At 38.6% G+C, this 19,213-nt stretch overlaps 1 protein-coding gene across 2 annotated transcripts; it reads left to right on the top strand.

Moving 5' to 3' along the window:
• Nucleotides 1–1,505: 1,505 nt before the first annotated feature.
• LOC107083783 (zinc finger CCCH domain-containing protein 13-like) lies at nucleotides 1,506–19,213 on the top strand. Of its 2 annotated transcripts, XM_015373248.1 has the most exons (7): nucleotides 1,506–2,389; nucleotides 4,802–5,000; nucleotides 8,336–8,661; nucleotides 12,285–13,358; nucleotides 15,039–16,295; nucleotides 16,490–16,593; nucleotides 17,974–19,213. In XM_015373248.1, exons 2-7 carry the CDS (start codon nucleotides 4,825–4,827, stop codon nucleotides 18,259–18,261), a joined length of 3,225 nt encoding a protein of 1,074 aa, XP_015228734.1. In that variant the 5' UTR covers nucleotides 1,506–2,389; nucleotides 4,802–4,824; the 3' UTR covers nucleotides 18,262–19,213. The 2 variants fall into 2 exon arrangements, with proteins under 2 accessions (XP_015228734.1, XP_015228735.1); XM_015373249.1 differs by lacking the exon at nucleotides 4,802–5,000 and having other exon boundaries at nucleotides 1,507–2,389.

The raw sequence follows: 19,213 nt of genomic DNA, 5'->3' as shown, positions 1-19,213 counted from the left end.
AATTTGTGTTTTGATGTCTCTATCATAATATGCAAATGTATTCCTCCAAGTCTACAGTATGTGAACTGCAAAGTCCCTGCAATTGCATTCTGTTTCTGCCCTTGTTTCTGTCCCAGAGGGAGTGTACTCCACTGTTCAAAAAACAAACTACTTTTGATGCATGGAGGTGAAAATATTTATTTAACCTTTTTCACCCTTGTGGTTTTCTTTTGTTGTCTGGGATTGTGTTGAACCCCTATGGGATCTAAATGTTCCCTTTGAGAATGGGCACAAGGAGGTTGCACCAGCTTTTTGCATAAATCCACATGTTTATGTGTTTTTATGTGTGTGTGTGTGTGTGTGTGTGTGTGTGTGTGTGTGTGTGTGTGTGTGTGTGTGTGTGTGTGTGTGTGTGTGATAAGCCAAATTATTGGACTGATTTCCTTTTTGCAAAAGTAGTCAGTCATTTCCATTACAATAGGCAATACAAGCTTAAACCATTAAAAGTAGCATTTTTCTATTTCAATAACTTAGGTTGCCTGTTTTTAACATCTGTCTTGCTGTTATGTGATTGTAATTGGATGCAGAGATAGAAGATGGAAATCCAACCTGTTTTATCCCTCAAGGTACTGATTCCCAAACAAAGACTAGTTGTTGATCATACTGCCTTGAACTGCAGTTGATGCTCTTTTAAATCCTCTTGCAAACGTCAACCCATTTGCAAGATCAACTGTTTTCATTGCCAGAACTGACCCCAGTAAGTGTAGGTTAAGAGAAATGGAAGGAAGGTTGATAAAAACAACAGATCTCTGCTTCTTAATCCTTTTGTGTCGATGGTGTTAATCTGTTCAGGCAAACCCAGTCCCGTCTAATCACCCATTCTTCCTGATTATCCCTCCCCCACCCCCCACACCAAACACCACAGGTCCTGCTCTTGCACCATTTACCACTCAACCCCAGCATATAAACAACCAAAAGCTGTACTGAACCTGTTCCTCCTCAACCTCCAGACAGCGCTATAGCAGAACTCCACTGACAAAAAAGTCTCAGCTTTGCCTCTGTCCTTGATTTTATTCAGTACTAACGTGGCCTCTGAGTACACATTTGAATTGGATTAGTTTTTGTATATTGGTGCACTCACTTTTCATTTTTTATCATTTAGTTAATTCAGGCATATAGCATGTATCTCCCCTATTTTGCTGTTTTTGCCACAACAAATGTAAAGAAGACACTTTGGAGCAACACGATGCATTTCTGCTGGTGTTTTCATGTCACGGTCTTGTTTACGCACTGCAAGAGGGAAGAGGGAGGAGGAGGTATATGGGAAGGGAATCGCAGTGGTTGCTAGGGAAGAGGAGGTTGTGTCTGATGAGGTCACACCCTGGTAACCCTTTGACTCCTCCCACTACCCCTCCTCTTCTACCATCTTTGCAATTGTCCCTCTGTGCCCACCCAGTCAACTCTCCGCCTTTTTTTCACCCCCGGAGAACTCTCCGTGGTGCTGACAGCAGAACAACATATTCAAGCTCAATCTTCCTCTAAGCTGCAGAGAGAAAGACGAGCGAGACACATGAAACAAAAACAAAACATGAATGGCTGCAGAGAGAGGTTCTTATTCTAGTGTTTTTGGAATACTAGTTCAAAGGAGCTTTGCAAGAGAAAAGGCAATGAATGAAGGGGTTGGACAGAGAGCAAGAGAGAGAGTCTGACGTATCCGAGTGAGGTGGCTACAGTAGGGAGTGGGTGTGTTCTACTTGTTTTGATGTATAGTTGGGAAGCCCAGTGTCATCCGCTTAAGCACCAAGCAAATGTGCTGAACAGGACAGAGAAAACCGACAGGGAATGCCGAACTCTTGGTCTATCTTAACCAAGAAGACAGTGCGGATGTGAAACCCTTTTTTTATTATTCTTGTGGCACTTTGATCCAATAAAACAAACAAAGGAAAAATCAAGGAAAGAAGATTTTGAAACATTTTAAAAGCCATCTTTCCTCTGTGGCTGAGAGAAGACTTTGATGTGAAAGGATGTGATATGCATTTTTGTCAAGTGTGCAGTGGCACCTGTGTCATTTTTCTTCAGGATGTGCAAATGTGCACAGAATTGAAGATTACAGTTGGCTCGGAGTTTGGCAGCAATCAAATTGGAGGAGTCCAATTTTTCACCTAGTAGAAGGGAGCATTGGGGAAAGCATCCAATGCTCCCTTCTAGTCCCATTTTCATCTTGGGTCACTGGGACTTTTTCTAGTGGGGCACAATCTATTGGAAAATAAAATGGATGGAGGCCTATGTGGATTTAAGTGCAAGAATGCATGGTTTCTCCAGCATAGGTCAGAGTTTCTTATTGCACTCTGGACACAGGAAAAGACAGAAGAGACTTTAATCTACACAACAGTAAGGACAAAGAACTTTTGTAAGTATACATCATCATATTTGTTTTAAGACAAAAAGTCTTGTAAGGGAATAGTTAGAATCATGTCCAACTTACCTATTTGATACATCTATTCATAAATAGCTTTTTGTGAAGTTTCCTCTGTATTGGACTTTTTTGAAAGTCGAACAACTACAGGTTAGCTGAGGTTAACTGTGATGTATTGATGTTGTCTTCATATGTGTAGATGTGCGCAAGCATCCATGCATGTGGCCACCAGACGATTGGCCTTGAAATTCTTTTTGACATTTTGTCTTTAAAATCTTCATGCTGGCCCTCTCCAGTGACATGGTTGCCAGGAAACAGAAATGATGTGCCACCATCAGTTAGTTTTAAAGCAAAGTGCACATCTGTTTCAACTGTTGCAGCCTTTGTCATTTTCGAGCAAACAGCTGGAGGAGGGGTGGGGGTGAACGCAAAAAAAAAAAAAAAGCAAAACGAGGAGAGAGCAACTGAGAATTAAAAAGAATTACCGGTTAGTTACTATTTTAAATAAGAGATTAATATTGTATTTTTACATAAGCAAGTTATTGGAGAACAAAACCTTGAAAAAGGCCAGTAAAACACTTTGACAAGCTGATTCCAATATTTCTGATGCAGGGCTACAGGATCGGGCCGGGAGGCTTAATTTAGCTCAAACACTATTTGAACAGTGCTTTCTCATCTGAGCACCTATGCTCGTGTACCTAATTTAATTCCTAAAACCTTGTGCTATTTCCCTGTGTTTGAGCTGCAGCTTTGTCTGCATTTGCTTTAGTAACTGAATTTCTTTTATCAAGATACTTTTAAAAGAACAGGATAATTTTACTCCATTTTTTGTTACCTTAAAGTGAACTCTCATATTTTCTACACTAAATCCACATACCTTTAAAAAATTGTCAAGTCTTCCTTAAGGGGTATAGTGCTTACAGATAAATCATTTGACCTCCCTTGCATGTTGATGCATTGGTAGAGATGAGATGCAGGGATGCTGAGGATGACCAAACAATGGTTGCCCTCCCTGTTAGGCTAGCAGTCTCCATCTGGCTGCCCTCCAACACCAAGACCCCCCTCACTGCCCTAGCATCCCCACACACACACACACACACACACAACATACATGCAGTTACCACAAGCCTGTACACACCCCTACCCCCTTCCAACACTGCTGTCACACGTAAACAAGCAGGAGTCTTACGCTGATCTGAAAACACTGACCTACATAAAAGCATGCACTCTTCTACTCATCCTCTCCTACCCTCTCTAAATTCAAGTTAAGGCTGCTGCACGTTTTGCATGTGGTTTTAAGGGCTTTTCAGGCAAATGCATCCAGCAAATATATGGTCTCTAAATATTGCTCCCTCGTGCACTGAAGTAGATGCAAATCATTTTATTCTAAACTACTTAAAGTTTATGAGTGAAACCTAGAATTTCTTACCACAGTATTACTGTTTTTTTATGGACAATGCAGCAAGGAAGGCAGCAGAGATATATATTTTTTCATCAAAACAGCAGCAACACAAAAACAACATTATTTGTCTGTGCAAAGCTATGCTTCTGTTAATTGAGTTGGCTTCGATTTGTCCGTGCTGATCTTATAAGTCCCAGGAGGGCTATTTGCACATCTGTACCCATCACATGTTACAACCATGGGGAAATGAAAGCTGTCTTTTTAGATTTACATACTCACTATTTTAAAGCCAGTGATTTCATGCAGAAAATGTGCTAATATAACTGAGAAAACAAGCTATTGCTGTGATAGGCTCTCAAATAGGAAGCTAAAAAATAGTCATACATTTCCCAGTATGGTTGTGCACTACCAGCACCACAAAACTTCCACTGGCAATAGAACACACATTGTAAGTCAGAAAGGTTTATAAATATTTGGATGGATTTGCGGACAACCAAGTTTGTTAAATTGTTGTTGTGCTTTAAATGTTTTTGATACTCTTGGCTTTCTTAGCATAAGAAAATAATACAGTGCCGTGAACAAGTATCAGTACCAAAAGCAGTATTTATGAAAGTCCACTGTAGCTATCGCTGAATACTAGCACACTTTTGCAGTTTATAATAGGTTTTCTTCCAGGAATGTCCTGTTGTAGCTGCACTCATGAGCTCTGTCCAACTTTCCTTCCTCTGCTTACAAGGTGGAAAAGCATCATAACAACAGAGTGCTGCCACCCTTCTGTCCTCCGCAGGGACACTGTTTTCAGAGTGTAATATTAACATTGGTTTGCGGAGGCATTAGGTTCCAATGGATCAGGTGTCATTGTACTTTTGAAGGACACTGCAATTAATTCAACAATAAAATGTCTGCTTTACATTTGAAAAGTACTCTGTTTTTTATTCTTGATCCTTTTTTAAGGAAAATTAGGAAAATAATTATGACTAAAAGTTGTTATACTTTCCTATCAGAATGCAGTGCAAAGACTTGAAGAATGAATTCCAAAGAGGAGGAAACACTCAGCTTTTTCCAGTATGTTGAAGAGAATGGCCTGAGAGCCTACAACAGGCTGCTTTCTCAGAACTTGGACCACGCCAGGAATGAGAGAAACAGGACATTCCTGCAAGAAAAAAAAGACAAGAAAAGAAAACAGGAGGAAGCCATAAGGAGGTAGGAAGACGGTGACGAATCCTAGCAGCGAAAACAGGAGAAAAAAAAAATCTATTAGCATAAAGCCACCAACTTATTACTTAGAATATGCAACCATTCCTTTTTATCCATCGTTCTTACCACTAACCTTGTATTACTGGTGTGACAGATTTTACCTAAGCTTAGTGAGAATAAGGATGGCCAAACGGTGCCTGTCATAGTGGTGCTTAGTTTGGGGCTGCAAAGTGAGAACAGATGCACCCTGGGATCTACGGACGACAGTTAATTGCTCAGTTACACCTATTTAGGACTCGTCCTTGATTAGAGGTCACTGCTGCTCAAGAATGAGGAGGGTGAACTTCCACAGAATAAGTTTCAGACTGTGAGGATAAAAATGAGAAAGAAATAGGAGAACTTTTTCTTCTGTTTTATATAGGAATACTCGTTTCATGGGTTATAAAATAGTTTAAACTGGAATACCAATTGAATTCTTAAATTAAGCCAATATGAAATGTCCCCTTAAAGATATAGTTTATTGCTTTTGATGTTTGGTTCTTTGAAAAGTTAACAAACTTTTGTTGGTTTCTGCAAAATTAGCCTTTACCCAAACCATCAGAATTAGCAGGTACAGTCCATCACCTAGCTACCCCAATTGAGCCTTGCCCCTCACCTTACAATACATGTGGAGCCCTGTCTACTTCATCAATAGTATAGGAAGACATTTACTCAGGTGGTTTTACCAATGTACGTGATGCACCATGACTGCGGAAAAAAAAAACATATTTCTTGTTTGTCTGCCAAAATATGTAGATTTAAATTTGAAAATATCACTCTACTCTTCATCCACCAATTGTGTTATTTTTGCCTTATATAAATATATATTTGGTTAAACTTGATTTTAAAGAACAGATAAAGAAGGTGAGAGTATAAAGTAGATTATTTACCTCCTGTTAATCAGATCATTCCCAAAGATAAACCACCCTCAGTATGACAATATGCAACCCAATATGACAAAAGCAAGTGCTTAAACTTTGTTCAGAGTTTTATATTGTGATCCAGTCATTGCATTCATACAATTCTAGGACATTTTTTTCATTAGCAAAGTAAGAGGTCCTACAAATTCAAAAGATGTTTTCATTCTCTATAGTGTTTCTGTTGTCCTCTGTATGACTCTTTATAGACAATTCATTACAGAGTGTTAACACTTGTATTTCTTTATGTGATCAAAGCTGATTTAGAGCCATAATTGTCAATGCTTCAGGCTTTTTGGGAGACAGTTAAAGTTTGAAATCCCATAAGAAATATATCTCTGTCCTCATTAATTTCAGCAAAACATTTCCCCCATCTATATCAGCAGTCTGATGTAATCTTGTGTAGCAACTTGATGAATTAGGCACACGGGATGTTTGAGAAAAGGGACATCTGCTTTCTTTTAGATTTTCCCACAGCAACAACATTAATACCTATCCACTTGAGTAGCAGAGTTAGAGATTTTTTAAGTTCTACAAGTAGGTCAATGAGATGGCCTATTTTTACAGTTACTGAATACGAGTGTGAGAATACATATCGTTTTGGCAAGTGGATGAGCACAAGCATGGATGTGCATGCAGGCAGAGAGGGGTACTTAGTGGGAGAAAAAAAATCAAGTAGTCAGCAGGATTAAATTAGGGGTACAGATCTTGTTAAAGCAAGTGCATTATGGTGCAAAGTGGTGAAGACAAAAAAGGAGAAAGTTATTAGAGAGAGATTAAGTGTGAGCTCAGTTACAGGAGATGTGTTCTGCCTGGTGACAGCTCGAAAAATGAAGCCCAATTGAATCAGCCTGTTGGGTTTGAGCACGGCAGAACTTCCCACTGACAGTTTCTTCCCTCATTGTCTCTTTTGTTGTTTTTCACCTGAAAACAGGAGTCACTCATATAACCACACAGATATTTAGATAAAGGGCATTTATCACCATTAGTCCCTCCCACACAGCAGCTGACAAAAAACAAAGATATATCAATTTCCCTACATTTGCACATGCATGCAAATTTTCAACGTTTCTTTCCCCTCCTTAACTTTTTATGAATGTGTGCATCCAGCTGCAGGAATCTGTTCCTTTTTTCTCAATGTACTCCTTGATTTTAAGACTGTTATTTTTATACTTTTACATTGTCACAGAGAAAGCAGAGTTGCCTGACAACAAGTCAACTTCATTTTGGTCCAACTGCACCTGTGGTCGGTCCTCTAGCCAATCACTGGGCAAATATCCTAAAAATAACCCAGCCACCAGCTCTCCAGTCACACCAAGCCACTTATACACATTCAACACATGCAAACTGGAAATGCAATGAGATGCACACCCAAAACATTTGGGAAACAGAAAAAGTGTAATGGGGGTTATATCATGCAGGTGGATGTTTTCTGTTTCTTTAAAAAAATTATAAAATTGATGAGAAATACCTTATAATAATAATAATAATAATTGTATATTAAGCAGAAAAAAATCAGATGCTTCTCCTGCCTTGTAATGCTGATGTTTCACATATTGCTGCTTGCAGCATTATTTGAACCACCTGTGTAGGTTCTAAACAAAACTGGCCTCATTATGCGCACCCACGTGCAAATGTTAGGAAGTGCACATGCACTTTGTTATTGTTGTGAGTGAACAGCTTGTTTTGTGTACCCTGTTGCTAGGCAAAGGTAAGCTCCTGACTTGTAAACCCAACCTATAACACACCTTCTGTTTAGCAGCTGGCCATGAAGGAAACATTGTCAGCAAAATAGCATCCATGTGCATAGCTCAAATACACATGTTCCACTTCCTACCTCTTCTGTAAAAAGAAGGCAATCATCCATATTAGCTTTCATTGTGTCTCTTAAATAAGGATGTAAGTAAATAGCAGAGTTGATGATTAAACATGAGAAACACACCCACCTACGCACACATTCATTTCAATTAGAGCTCGACGTTTGGCCATCATTAACTCACATTCAGGCTAATCATCCGTTTATGGGCATTGACTTTTTACAGGGACTGTGCTTCCATTATGTTTGTTTGACCTCTGTTAGATATAGCAAGGGTTAAACTCAAATCAATATGTTTCCCTTTGCTCTGGTGACTTCCCTGCTGTTGGTAGACTTGACATTTGTTGATGGTACTTTGGCATCATTTAAGCCACTCACACGGGATGAATTAAGCAAACACTCATGAACTGGCACCTCTTTGTTTACCCATGTAAAGTAAATAAAATTGCTTTTGTATGTGTTTTATTCTTCTCATCTTGCATCATGACTTATATGTTTAATCATCTATTTTTAAAGCTAGTTTTATTTTCTTCCTTCTACCCTCCCTTCCCTTGTCTTGTTGCTTTCAGAACTGGTGAGGATATAGCAACAGAAGGCAAATACTTCCGTATGGGCTCAATAACCATGCCTGACCCACAGGAGTGCATGCCCTTGCCCCACCTGCACACCATCGCCTGTGGGCAGGGCTTCTCCGTCCGCTCCCAGTCCCTCCACTCTGTTGGGGGTGGGGGAAACAGTGGAGGGGGAGCAGGAGGAGAGGAGGAAGTGGGGAGTCCCACCTCTAGGAAGCAGCCACCGCCTAAGCCTAGGAGGGACCCAGCCACCAAGCTGAGCATGTCATCTGAGGCAGTGGACCACAGTGCCATTTCCACCTGCCAGGGAGAAAGATGTGACGGTGAGTGTTGGTGGCACTTTACACCACACTACTGCAGATATATTTAGCTGTTCCCTGCTTTCCCCTCCTCAGCAGTGTTTCTCCCACAATGACATGACATTTAGTTCTTGACAGACTGCTTCACACTAAGACCACAAATTATATACAGCTTAAGTCGGGTGGCTTGAATATACATATCCAGTATGTGTACTTCCTTAGATTTTTACTGTAATATAGTAACATCTCTGGCATTTAAAATTAAATGGTTTCCTCTGTTTATGTCTCCCACCTTTGCGCTATATGTCTGAACCAAAAAGAAGCTGAGAAATAATGTTGCCATTAACATGTCCCATAAAATCAGTTTGATCAGAGAATCCACTTTCACTGTTTTAAACAACCTTTTGGTTTTTAGTTCATCTCCTAATTGACCCGCATGCCCTCATTCTCAACCAACTGGCAGCTTATCTCCTCTATTCCAATTACATACCTGTAAATCAACATCCTTTTTTCTATCCTATGTATCTGTTTGTCTTTGTAGTTAAGTATTATTTTGATCAATAATAAAAATCCTTCAAATTTCATAATATTGTAAATTATTAATTGGAAACATTACAATGAATCCTAATTCCATTAGTTCTGTATTCTATTAAAATAAACCCAGTTAGCTTTCATAAAAAAGATAACAGCTCAATAACCATTTATCAAACTGAAATACCCACAAGCTAAACCTTGAATTGTGTGTGCTTATCTGAAGTGTAAAATATTAAGAATCATATCTACAAATGCCAAAGGTATTGAAAATCTGCACCTTTTACATCTATGTCAATCCATAATCCAACACACCAATTGCCTACAAACCATTACAATGTCCTACTTTTTTTTATTGACATTTGTTTGATTTTGTTTCTTATAGCTTTTCATTAACTTTGCCACCCTAAGAAGGCATTTCTTTAAACTTTCTGGATGTGCCTCTGCATACTTTATTTTGTCAAATGACTGATGTGTGATAATTCTAAGAGGTTCAAGCAAACAATTTAAAAACTGCATCTGCAGTGACCATTTAATTCCATGAAGAGCAGTTTGAAATTACAAGATATCATTGATATAGTGACAGCGATAATCCTCCCGTCTGTTGAACTTCTAACTAAACCAAGTGGTCATCATACCCCCCAAAGTGCTTTTTAAAAATATACTTAAAAGTCTTTTTTTAATTATTGCAATTATTGGCAAACAAAGCAAAACCTAATGTGTAAATGTGTGAAAAAAATAAGATGTCTAATGTTTTTTGCATGCCCCATTTGCTAAAGAACTATTGCCTCAACAATCCCAAATACAAATATTTGAAAAAACAGCAAAAAAAAGAACAAAAATTACAAATAAAGGCTCAAAATGCTTTGAGAACTATATCTTGTTATGGCATCTGAAGCAAGTAAAGCTTTGACTTATTGACAATGTGGTGTTTAGGGAGTTACCCAGCCAGGCTGAGATTGGTGGGGATCTCCATGTGCATACACAGATCTTCCTGGGCACCACGGCAACCAGCCCACAGAAACAAGACCCCCTGCAGCCCAGCCAATCACAGTAGTGTTACACAGCTAGGGCCAATAGGGTCCAAAGATGCTTAGGTTTGAGCTCAGTCAGCCAATCCGTGATAGAGTGTGAGGGTGTCCCTAACTAAGGCGAGGTTTGCGTGCTCCATAGCTGGTGTTTTTTTGTGGAAAAGGGAGGAGCTTGTCAGAGTAAAATTCATTCAGGAGGAGCGATTGACCTAGATTCGTTTTACCCTGGAGAAGAGGGAGGGGGAGGGTGCTGCGGGTAAACTCATCCAATACAGGGGGAGGGGGAGAAAAGGAAGCAAGAGATAGAGAAGGAAAAAATATGCAGTAAAGGATGTTTGATCGGGTGATATTAGCATGAGTGCTGATACAGATCTCTGCACCTGACAAGAACAAAATCATTGCATAGTAATGTATTCATGGAGGAGAAAAATATTCAGTTTGAGGATTATTGCATGCTCATATACAAATTCTAGCTAATATTTTCACAAAAAGAAAAAGGGAGATATCTTAAAAATATGGCAACTTTAAATGTTGCAAATTATTTATAAATTGATTCTTATTCTCATTGTACTGCACATTGTTTTAAAAAAAATTAAAACAAAGTAAGATAAATGTACATCCAAATGGGAAATTATTTATTTTAATAATACAGAGGCTGCAGATGTAACAATAGCAAAGAAGATAAACAAGTACATTGTTAAACTTCATTGAAAAACATACTTAAAAAATTAGCACACATGGATTCAACTGTTTTCATGTTTTACATCAATTAATGTGCAGACATGTGCCTTCTGCATGCAATGGATTGCATATACTGTAGTAATGAGTGGTTAGTCATACAGTTACAGGAAATATGCATGCCTTGGGCCATCTGGTATCTAAATTATTAAAGCCCTAAAATCTGTAGTTTGAAAATTTCAGCTCTGTTTTTCTGTTCTCTTTCCTACACTGACCCTTCACTCCCTATCCCGGGGAAGGGCATTTCTATCCAAACATTTTATCGACTGACCCAGAAATACATTGTGACACATACAACTGAATGAGCCTTTTGCCCCATGCAGTTATCATACAGTTATATCTAGGAAATATGAGCACTGTACCAAAGCCACTCTGCACCACATCTAAAGAGATTCACTGCAAAACCACGTCACCACTATCAAAAAGAAGCTCCACAGTGTGTGTGACCCAGATACAATCCTCTCATTCTGCCTCTCTGCTATATATCTGACCCAGAAAATGCATATGCCTCAACTGTTTCCACAATTCATATGCAAGGTATGGCTCTCAGCATTATGCCATGACCTACAGTTGACCCTGACAATGCAGAAAGGTCAAATTTCAATGGAAGTGTTTTACTTAGATGTTAATATGATACATTTTGCCTATTCTGTATACTTCTTATTATATTTTGATTTTCTTCCCTCCTTTTCCTTAGTTTTCCTGGGTTGATATAAAAAAGCTTGTATGAGAAACAATAGATTGATTTGAAGGATCAGATAACACAGAAAAACTTTTCTTGAAAAATGCTTCGCACCTTTGAAGCTTTTAAAAATTGAGAATTAATTAATAGGCAAGAAATATTTTTCTGAATGGCTTAAAGCAGGGTAACGTTCACAAAAAAAACATGTCAAAAATTAATTCAAAAGATTATGAAAAATTGCAAATTCTAAAAAACATTTCAAGGACAGCATTTGTTACAAAGGAAGGATGGCAACCTGAGTTGCTATGTAGAGGACTTGGAAATGGTGCTGTAGTTTCATCTTTTATTCAACAAGGTGTGTGCATCACCCTCCAATGAAACCTTTTCACACTGAAACAGCATTAAGCTGTGGAGAGGATTCCGTTTCACAGGTAAATGAGAAGCTATTTGAAGAGTTGATAGACAGATGGATGGAGATGAATTCAGGTTGGCTAAGGCGAAAAACCTTATATAGGCTACAGTTTAAAATGTGTTGCCGCAGGAATGCATTCAGAAGGCATCTTAATGGCATGTTAAAACAGATATATAATAAAGAAAAAAGCATACTTCAGAGCTTTGTTTGTCACAATAGATTTGCTAATTGAGTCTTTTCTGTATTTTGCCAGCACAAGAATGCAATGAGGACTGTAGGAGAGTGCCACCCCCCAAACCCAAGAGGAACCCCAATACACAACTTAGTGTTTCCTTCGATGAGTCCTACATTAGGAGTCACGGAAGCAGTGGCGTGTGCCCGTCCAAGCCCCTCCAGCTCACCACATCCCCGTGTGAACGTAAACCCTCGCCTCCCCAGAGTGATGAAAGTCCTACAGATGACTGTGAGGATGAACCTATTTATATAGAAATGGGTGGGATTGACATAGGGCTGCGAGAACCATTGAAGAGTGAGGATGAGGAACCAGGAGAGTCTGTGTATGAGGAAATGAAGTATCCAGCCCTGGATGATATGGAATACCGAAGTGATCCCATTGGATGTCGTTCTGCCTGTCCCACCCCGGCACCCTATGACCCTGAGCCTCTCAGCCGTTGCTCCACGCCTCGAAACATTCCTCTCTGTGACATTCCTGCACCCTTTCCTAATTTACTCACTCACCGGCCTCCGCTGCTGGTGTTCCCTCCAGCACCAGCCCAGTGCTCACCAAACTCAGATGAGTCTCCTCTCACACCTTTAGATGTAACCAAACTACCAATGCTGGAGAACCAACCCTATAGCAAATCTCCCACCTCTTCAAGTGAGCCTCCCACCTCTGCTCATATCCGCAGGGAGCTCACTGCTACCCCAACTCTCACTGTCTCAGGCCGCTCCTCTGCACCTCCTCTCCCCTGTACTCTCTATAAATCTTCCTCATCATCGTCCTATCAGCGAAGCCACTCTGCCTGCCCTTCACCAGTCAGTATGGGGCGCTGTCTTACCCCTCTGAGCTTGATGCGTACACCTCCATTTGATGCTCCAATTCCATTTCCCGGGGGTCTCCCACGGAGTGCCTCTGCTACCCCTCATGGCAAAGGTTCCCCACCTCAAGAAGGTGTTGGACGACTCCATGGCTCTATGCAGAATGTGTCAACAAGTCGTTCACGCACACCCACCAGTCCACTGGATGAACTAACAAACCTGTTTACCACAGGCCGGAATATGTTAAAGAAAAACACCAGTGGAAGAAAGTCAAAAGAACCTGGAGAGAGTAAGTTAAATCTCAGAGTTGCTTTTATATTAAGGATGGATATGATATATAAGGTGTTGTTCATAATATATAAGTACAATACTCTATATCTGGTTACCTAAACTGTGAATAAATAAATGGAAAATGGATTGCAATTGGATGTCCACTAACATGTTTAACAATTGCATATCTGATCAGTAAGTTTTAAAGACACAGCCATGCAAGAAATCTTTTGCAAAATTTGAGTGTATCACAAATAATAAAAACTCTTAATTTGTCTTATTTTTGGTAACAATTATTAACCCTCTTTATTTAAAAAGCTTTGAATAGTTTTCCAAAAATTTTCTAAAATGGTTTCTGCAAATTCTGCCTTTGAATAATGTAGGCTCACAAAGCCAAGTCAGATACAGATCGTACGGTTTAATCTGAGGAGATTATAGACTAAAGCGGACAGCGGGTCTCTCAAACCAACTCATAGCATTATGCCATCAGGCAGGATTACTTTTAAATATGTAAACATCAGATTTAAATACCGATATTCATGCCACATTCATTCAAGATGCTGCCAAAACCTGTTCGTCAATTCATTTGCATAGAAAAGCAGAATCTGCTGAAAGACAAGAAGATACTATAACTTTAACTCTGAAAAGATATTAAAACTGTGACCTAGATCAGAATTGTGTTATTAGTATCTCTTGTCAACTGCAATTTGGAAAACACATATTCATTTGTTGTTCTGGGCCATAAAACATGTTGACAATTATTTTGAGCATGGATGAAGCAACCTTTTCAAATTTGCTTTTATGAATGACCCCCTTATCAGGCAATAGGATGTTTCATAAATATAGACATTATAGTAAGATAACAAAAAAACATAGAGATAGAAAACCTGAAATGTGTAATGAAACTATAGAGCTTTATTCTTCTTTTGAGCTGTCTTTACAGTATGAGATATTCGCAGAAATAAAGCTAAAATGTATGAGTTTTAAATCTATCTGTACTTTATGGTTTGATTGAAGGACTTTTCCCATAAATCATAAATTATGACACACAGACTCTACACCTCCATCCTCAGTCAATACTCTTAGCAACTACAACATAGCAACAGGGGAAGGAAGCAAAATCCCTGTTTCTTATTTGCTAGATTTTCTTCCCGTGGGTAATCCAGCCAATCACAGCTCAGGGCATGGTGGTCCACAAACGACTGTTGAGCAGCTGACAGCGACGTTGAAACCTTTTAACTCCCATTTTGTCCAATCAGCACAAACCTTTCCCATGGTTAAGCCAATCAGGCTGGCACAGATGTGCGCCTTGAGAAAGCAGAAACAGAGTAGGGTACTAGGTTACCGATTGATTTGAGAGTAAAATCATTTTACTTTAAAATGACCTCAATTAAGGTTTTTTTCATTCACTTCTAATCAAAGTTGTGATTTTCAATGAAAATTAAAGTACCGGTATTATAAAATGGGTGAAAAAAAACTGTTTCATTTTTTTTTAATTATGTGCTCTCAAGGCTCTTTCCTAACATTAACTAGGATTTAGCGCCATCTAGTGGATATTAGCTAATATAGCAAGAAAAAAAAATATTCACTCAAACAACTTATTGATAATATGGTATTGGAGACTAAGAGTTATCAACCACAAAATGAAAACATCCAAATTTATATGGAGCTAGAATAACTGTTTTTTTTCCCTCTGCAGCTGAATCTAAGGTCAAGTCACACAGTGATTCCAGGCGAGAAGGTAAGGAACGCCACAGCCACAGCAAGGAATCCAAACGTGAGTCCAAAGAGCGTCATAGCAAGGAATCATCTCATCGAAGAGAAAAAGATAAAGAAAAAGACAAAGATAGAGGTGGCAGCAATACAGAACCTCCACTTCACAGACGCAACAGTAGAGACCGCACTTTCAGCAGTACAGACATGCCCATTGTCTGCAGGGACAGCAAGGATCAGTCCTCCAGTTGTCTAGAGCCAATCCCTGGAAGAAGGGACTCCAAAGACAGAAGTTGCAGCTCCTTAGATCCCATACCTTTGATAAGAAAAGACTCCAAGGACAGAGGTCTTAGTAATGGTGAACTGATGCCAAGGAAAGACAGCAAAGATCGAAGTGTGGGACACAAAATAGAATCTTCACAAAGACAAGACAGCAAAGATAAGGAAAAATTGATAGATCAACCTCACGACCCATTATTAAGACAAGAAAGCAAGGAAAGGATGAGGAACGGTATCGATTACAAGCATGAAAGCAGGGAGCGACTGCTGGATCGGCCACTTGAGCTTTTACCTAGACAGGACAGCAAAGAGAGAACCAGAAATGGTTTTGAATCAAAGCAAGACAGCAGAGACCGGGTCAGTGAGCTCCTGTCTCATCAGGAAAGCAAAGACAGACCTAGAAATGGACTAGAGTATAGGCATGAATGCAAAGACAATCGTTCTGATTTGTTACTCCATCAAGAGAGTGTAGAGAGAGAAAGAAGTAGCACTGAACATAAACATGAAGGAAGAATAGACCAGCCTCCTGAGATGCTGCATCAACAGGAAACCTACAGGAGCAACAGGGTTGATTTTAAGTATGAGGGCAGAGATTGGAGCTGTCACAACGGAGGGGACCTTCCTCCCGCCCTTTTTGCAAGGCAGGAGAGCAAAGACCTGAATAGGACAGGCCTTGAAGTGAGACGGGACAGCAAAGACAGAAGTCTCAATGGCTCAGAGCAGCTTTATTATGACATCAAGTGCACCAAGAGTCCTCCTACAGTGGAGTATAGATGCGATAGAGAACGTGGGCACAAATCAGATGGTACACCACGGCGTGATAAAGGAGCGAAAAAAAACATGGACATGTCAAAAGCACAAGAAAGAAATGGCAGCAGTGTTTCAGGGCACAATTCATCAGCTACACCTACTCACAATGGGAGACCATCCCGTAGCCCACCTTTGACAGCAGGAACTGGAAATGGTGAGTCCTTATATGTCGTCTCTAAACTATGGATATACAGTACATTGTGATCTTGTCAAATAGAAAAATTACAAAAAAAAATTTATTTAAACTTTCTAATGACAAACAGGTAGCTGAAAGTTTATTAGAAAGTTTAAATGAATTAATTAGTATAAATACTCTGTTTTAAAAAAAACAAAAACTTTTTTTTGTAGATTTGAAAACAGCGCCTAAGTATAGCCGCTCCCCTTTAACGCCAAATAATCCTTCGCCAATGGGAACGCCACAAAGGAGAGCAGCAGAGACACATCAAAGTCAGGTATGCAGACATGTTACATTTTCTTTATATATTCATATATATATATATATATATATATATATATATTGTATATTGTATTATTGCTTATGTTTATTTTTTAAGGGATCATTGTATATTTTCATACAGTGTCAAGTCATAAGAAGTTGTATTTAATGAAACATCTCATATTCTTGTTTGCTTCTATAATATAGGAAGTAAATAGCAGCTGTCCTGTTAAAAAGTAATGATAATTAAAAGAATAAACAGTGCAAAGTGTTTTTTTTTATAAGTTGAATGTTTATATAAACATACAGTCATGAAAATATTATTAGGCTAACCTTAGTTTCTTGAGTTTCTGTTTCTAAGGATGAATTACCTGAAGAACGCAGTAGACATGAATGAATGAAGTTGTGTTCTTTAATTTTTTTTTTATGACTATAATATATTAAAAGTTAATGATGTTTACAGAAATAACATTAGACAAACTTTTAAGTTAAACTCTAAAAAGCCTAAAAAAAATCTGTACAACGACTAATTATTGAGTTCATGTGTTCATAGTGCAACTAAACATAAATGTAATTATCCATCACTTCCCTTCAAATCCTGGTCAAACAACGTTTACATTTTTCAGTTTTTAGACACAAACTTCTAGACAGCATAATGTGCATCATACACCTGGAAAACCAGGGTAATTCCTAAAAGCTAGAGATATTTTCTTAGAACAGATCAATCAAATAGCGGTAGTATTTATCATCTAAAGCAACTCAAAATTTAAAACCCGCATTGTTTTCTAAGCATTACCAGATAAAAGGCACAGAAAAGGTTTTAAAGTTGTAGTTTATGGAAGACATAATTTATTTATTTTTTTAAGTCAGTCGTTTTTGTCATTTTTTAGGTCAGTGATGTTATTCATGGCAAGAAATACACTAAATGGATGTAAAAACTTTGTTTCAGGACTTTTTTTTGCAATCAAATTAAGTGCATCTGCTGATGAGTCATAAATCTATTTAATGAGCAGATCTCAATCTATGCTGATGACTTTTTGATTTCTATTAAACGTTCACTCAACCACACATCTACTCAGTATGGGTGACTGATGAAAAGACAATCAGTTAGTTCAAGGAACTTTTATTAGTAGCCATTATATGATGAGCTAGTTTTAAAAGTTTCGTACTTGGGTGTCTCGCTACATATAATCTGATCTTAAAGTAAAAATATGATTTTCTGTGCTGTAAATAATCGATTTGATATGAATACTATCCAAAAACTCTATCACATGCAATCCTATATATTTGATCATGAGTTATAAATGTTTAAATGTTATGGGATGACATTTGCTGCACTTGGACATTACAAATATAGCTAAATTAATATGAACAACACTTTTGTTCTGTCTCTCAGATGCTCCAGATGCCATGGATATGCGGAGACACCACTATGCTTGAGCAAATAGAGAGAAAACGTAACCTTTGTTCAGAAATCCTTTCTAGACAGCACCCACACTTGCAGAGATATCTGGAGAGGTCTCCACCTACAGACAAGAATGACGACAAACACCTCGAGCGAAGTCAGTGCAAGCAGGAGAATGCATCTATCCTCGCTGGCTGCGGGAAAAGCAGTGGAACCAAAAAGATTCGCCCTCCACCATACCCAACACAAACAACTGTATTTTGGGACACAGCCATCTGACATTAACAAAAAAAAGAAAGACAAAGGAAACCTTCAACCTCTTTACCACACAACTCTCACACACTCCTTCTCCCTTGTTTGTGGTACTGGGTCTCCACTGTAACAATGCTTCAGGGTGACCGCAAAGTGCACCAGAGGGTGTGATACTCGCTGATGTCAGGACTATAGTTGTTACCATTGCAATATTTCTGCTTGTTCAGGTTGTCACATTTTCTTATCATCACTGGTGATATTTGATATTTTTCTATTTCCTGTGACTGAACTCTTGTACATTGATTAGTAGAGTAGATATTCAATGATGAACAGATATTTTCTAAATAAAACAATGGGAAACAAAAAGCATAATAAATTATGTATAATAGATTTGAATGCAATCTAGTATTTGTTTCAATGTTATTTTTTGTCTAGTTTATTTTACATTTAAATGACATAATCTATCAATACTTGTACTGTAGTAACATAATTTTTTTAATTCCCAATTCTTTGTGTGTGCGCAAAAACACTTAAATTCTGCTCCAATGCTTGATACTATATTCTTCACATTTTCACTGTTGTATGATAAGTTGAGGAGAGAACATTAAGGTGTTTTGGATGCCAGGGAGGCTCTCAGAGTCTTGACCTATATTCTAGAATGTACAGCAGTTGGTACTGTGACAGTTTGTTTCATTTTAGTAAGTTGTGGTCAATAGCTTGCAAACTCAAAGCCCTTCTGAAGTGGTTGAGTTATTCCTCCTGTTAGCTCCAAAAAAAAGCTATGAGGTCAATATTTTATTATATAGCGCATTAGGACACATTTTTAATTGTCTATGACCAACCAAAGCCTGTTCATGTGTCAAATCTGCTGTGCCAGTTTTTTTTATTTATTTTTTTTATCAGGGCCATATGGGGAATTTGTTAAGTGTGGGGCTGGAAAATGAGGCGCATGAACAGCAGATAAACAAGAACAGCATAT

The sequence above is a fragment of the Cyprinodon variegatus genome, unplaced genomic scaffold (genome assembly GCF_000732505.1).
Source record: "Cyprinodon variegatus isolate N-32 unplaced genomic scaffold, C_variegatus-1.0 Scaffold83, whole genome shotgun sequence".
NCBI lineage: Eukaryota > Metazoa > Chordata > Actinopteri > Cyprinodontiformes > Cyprinodontidae > Cyprinodon > Cyprinodon variegatus.
This window is presented reverse-complemented; position numbering and strand designations above follow the sequence as displayed.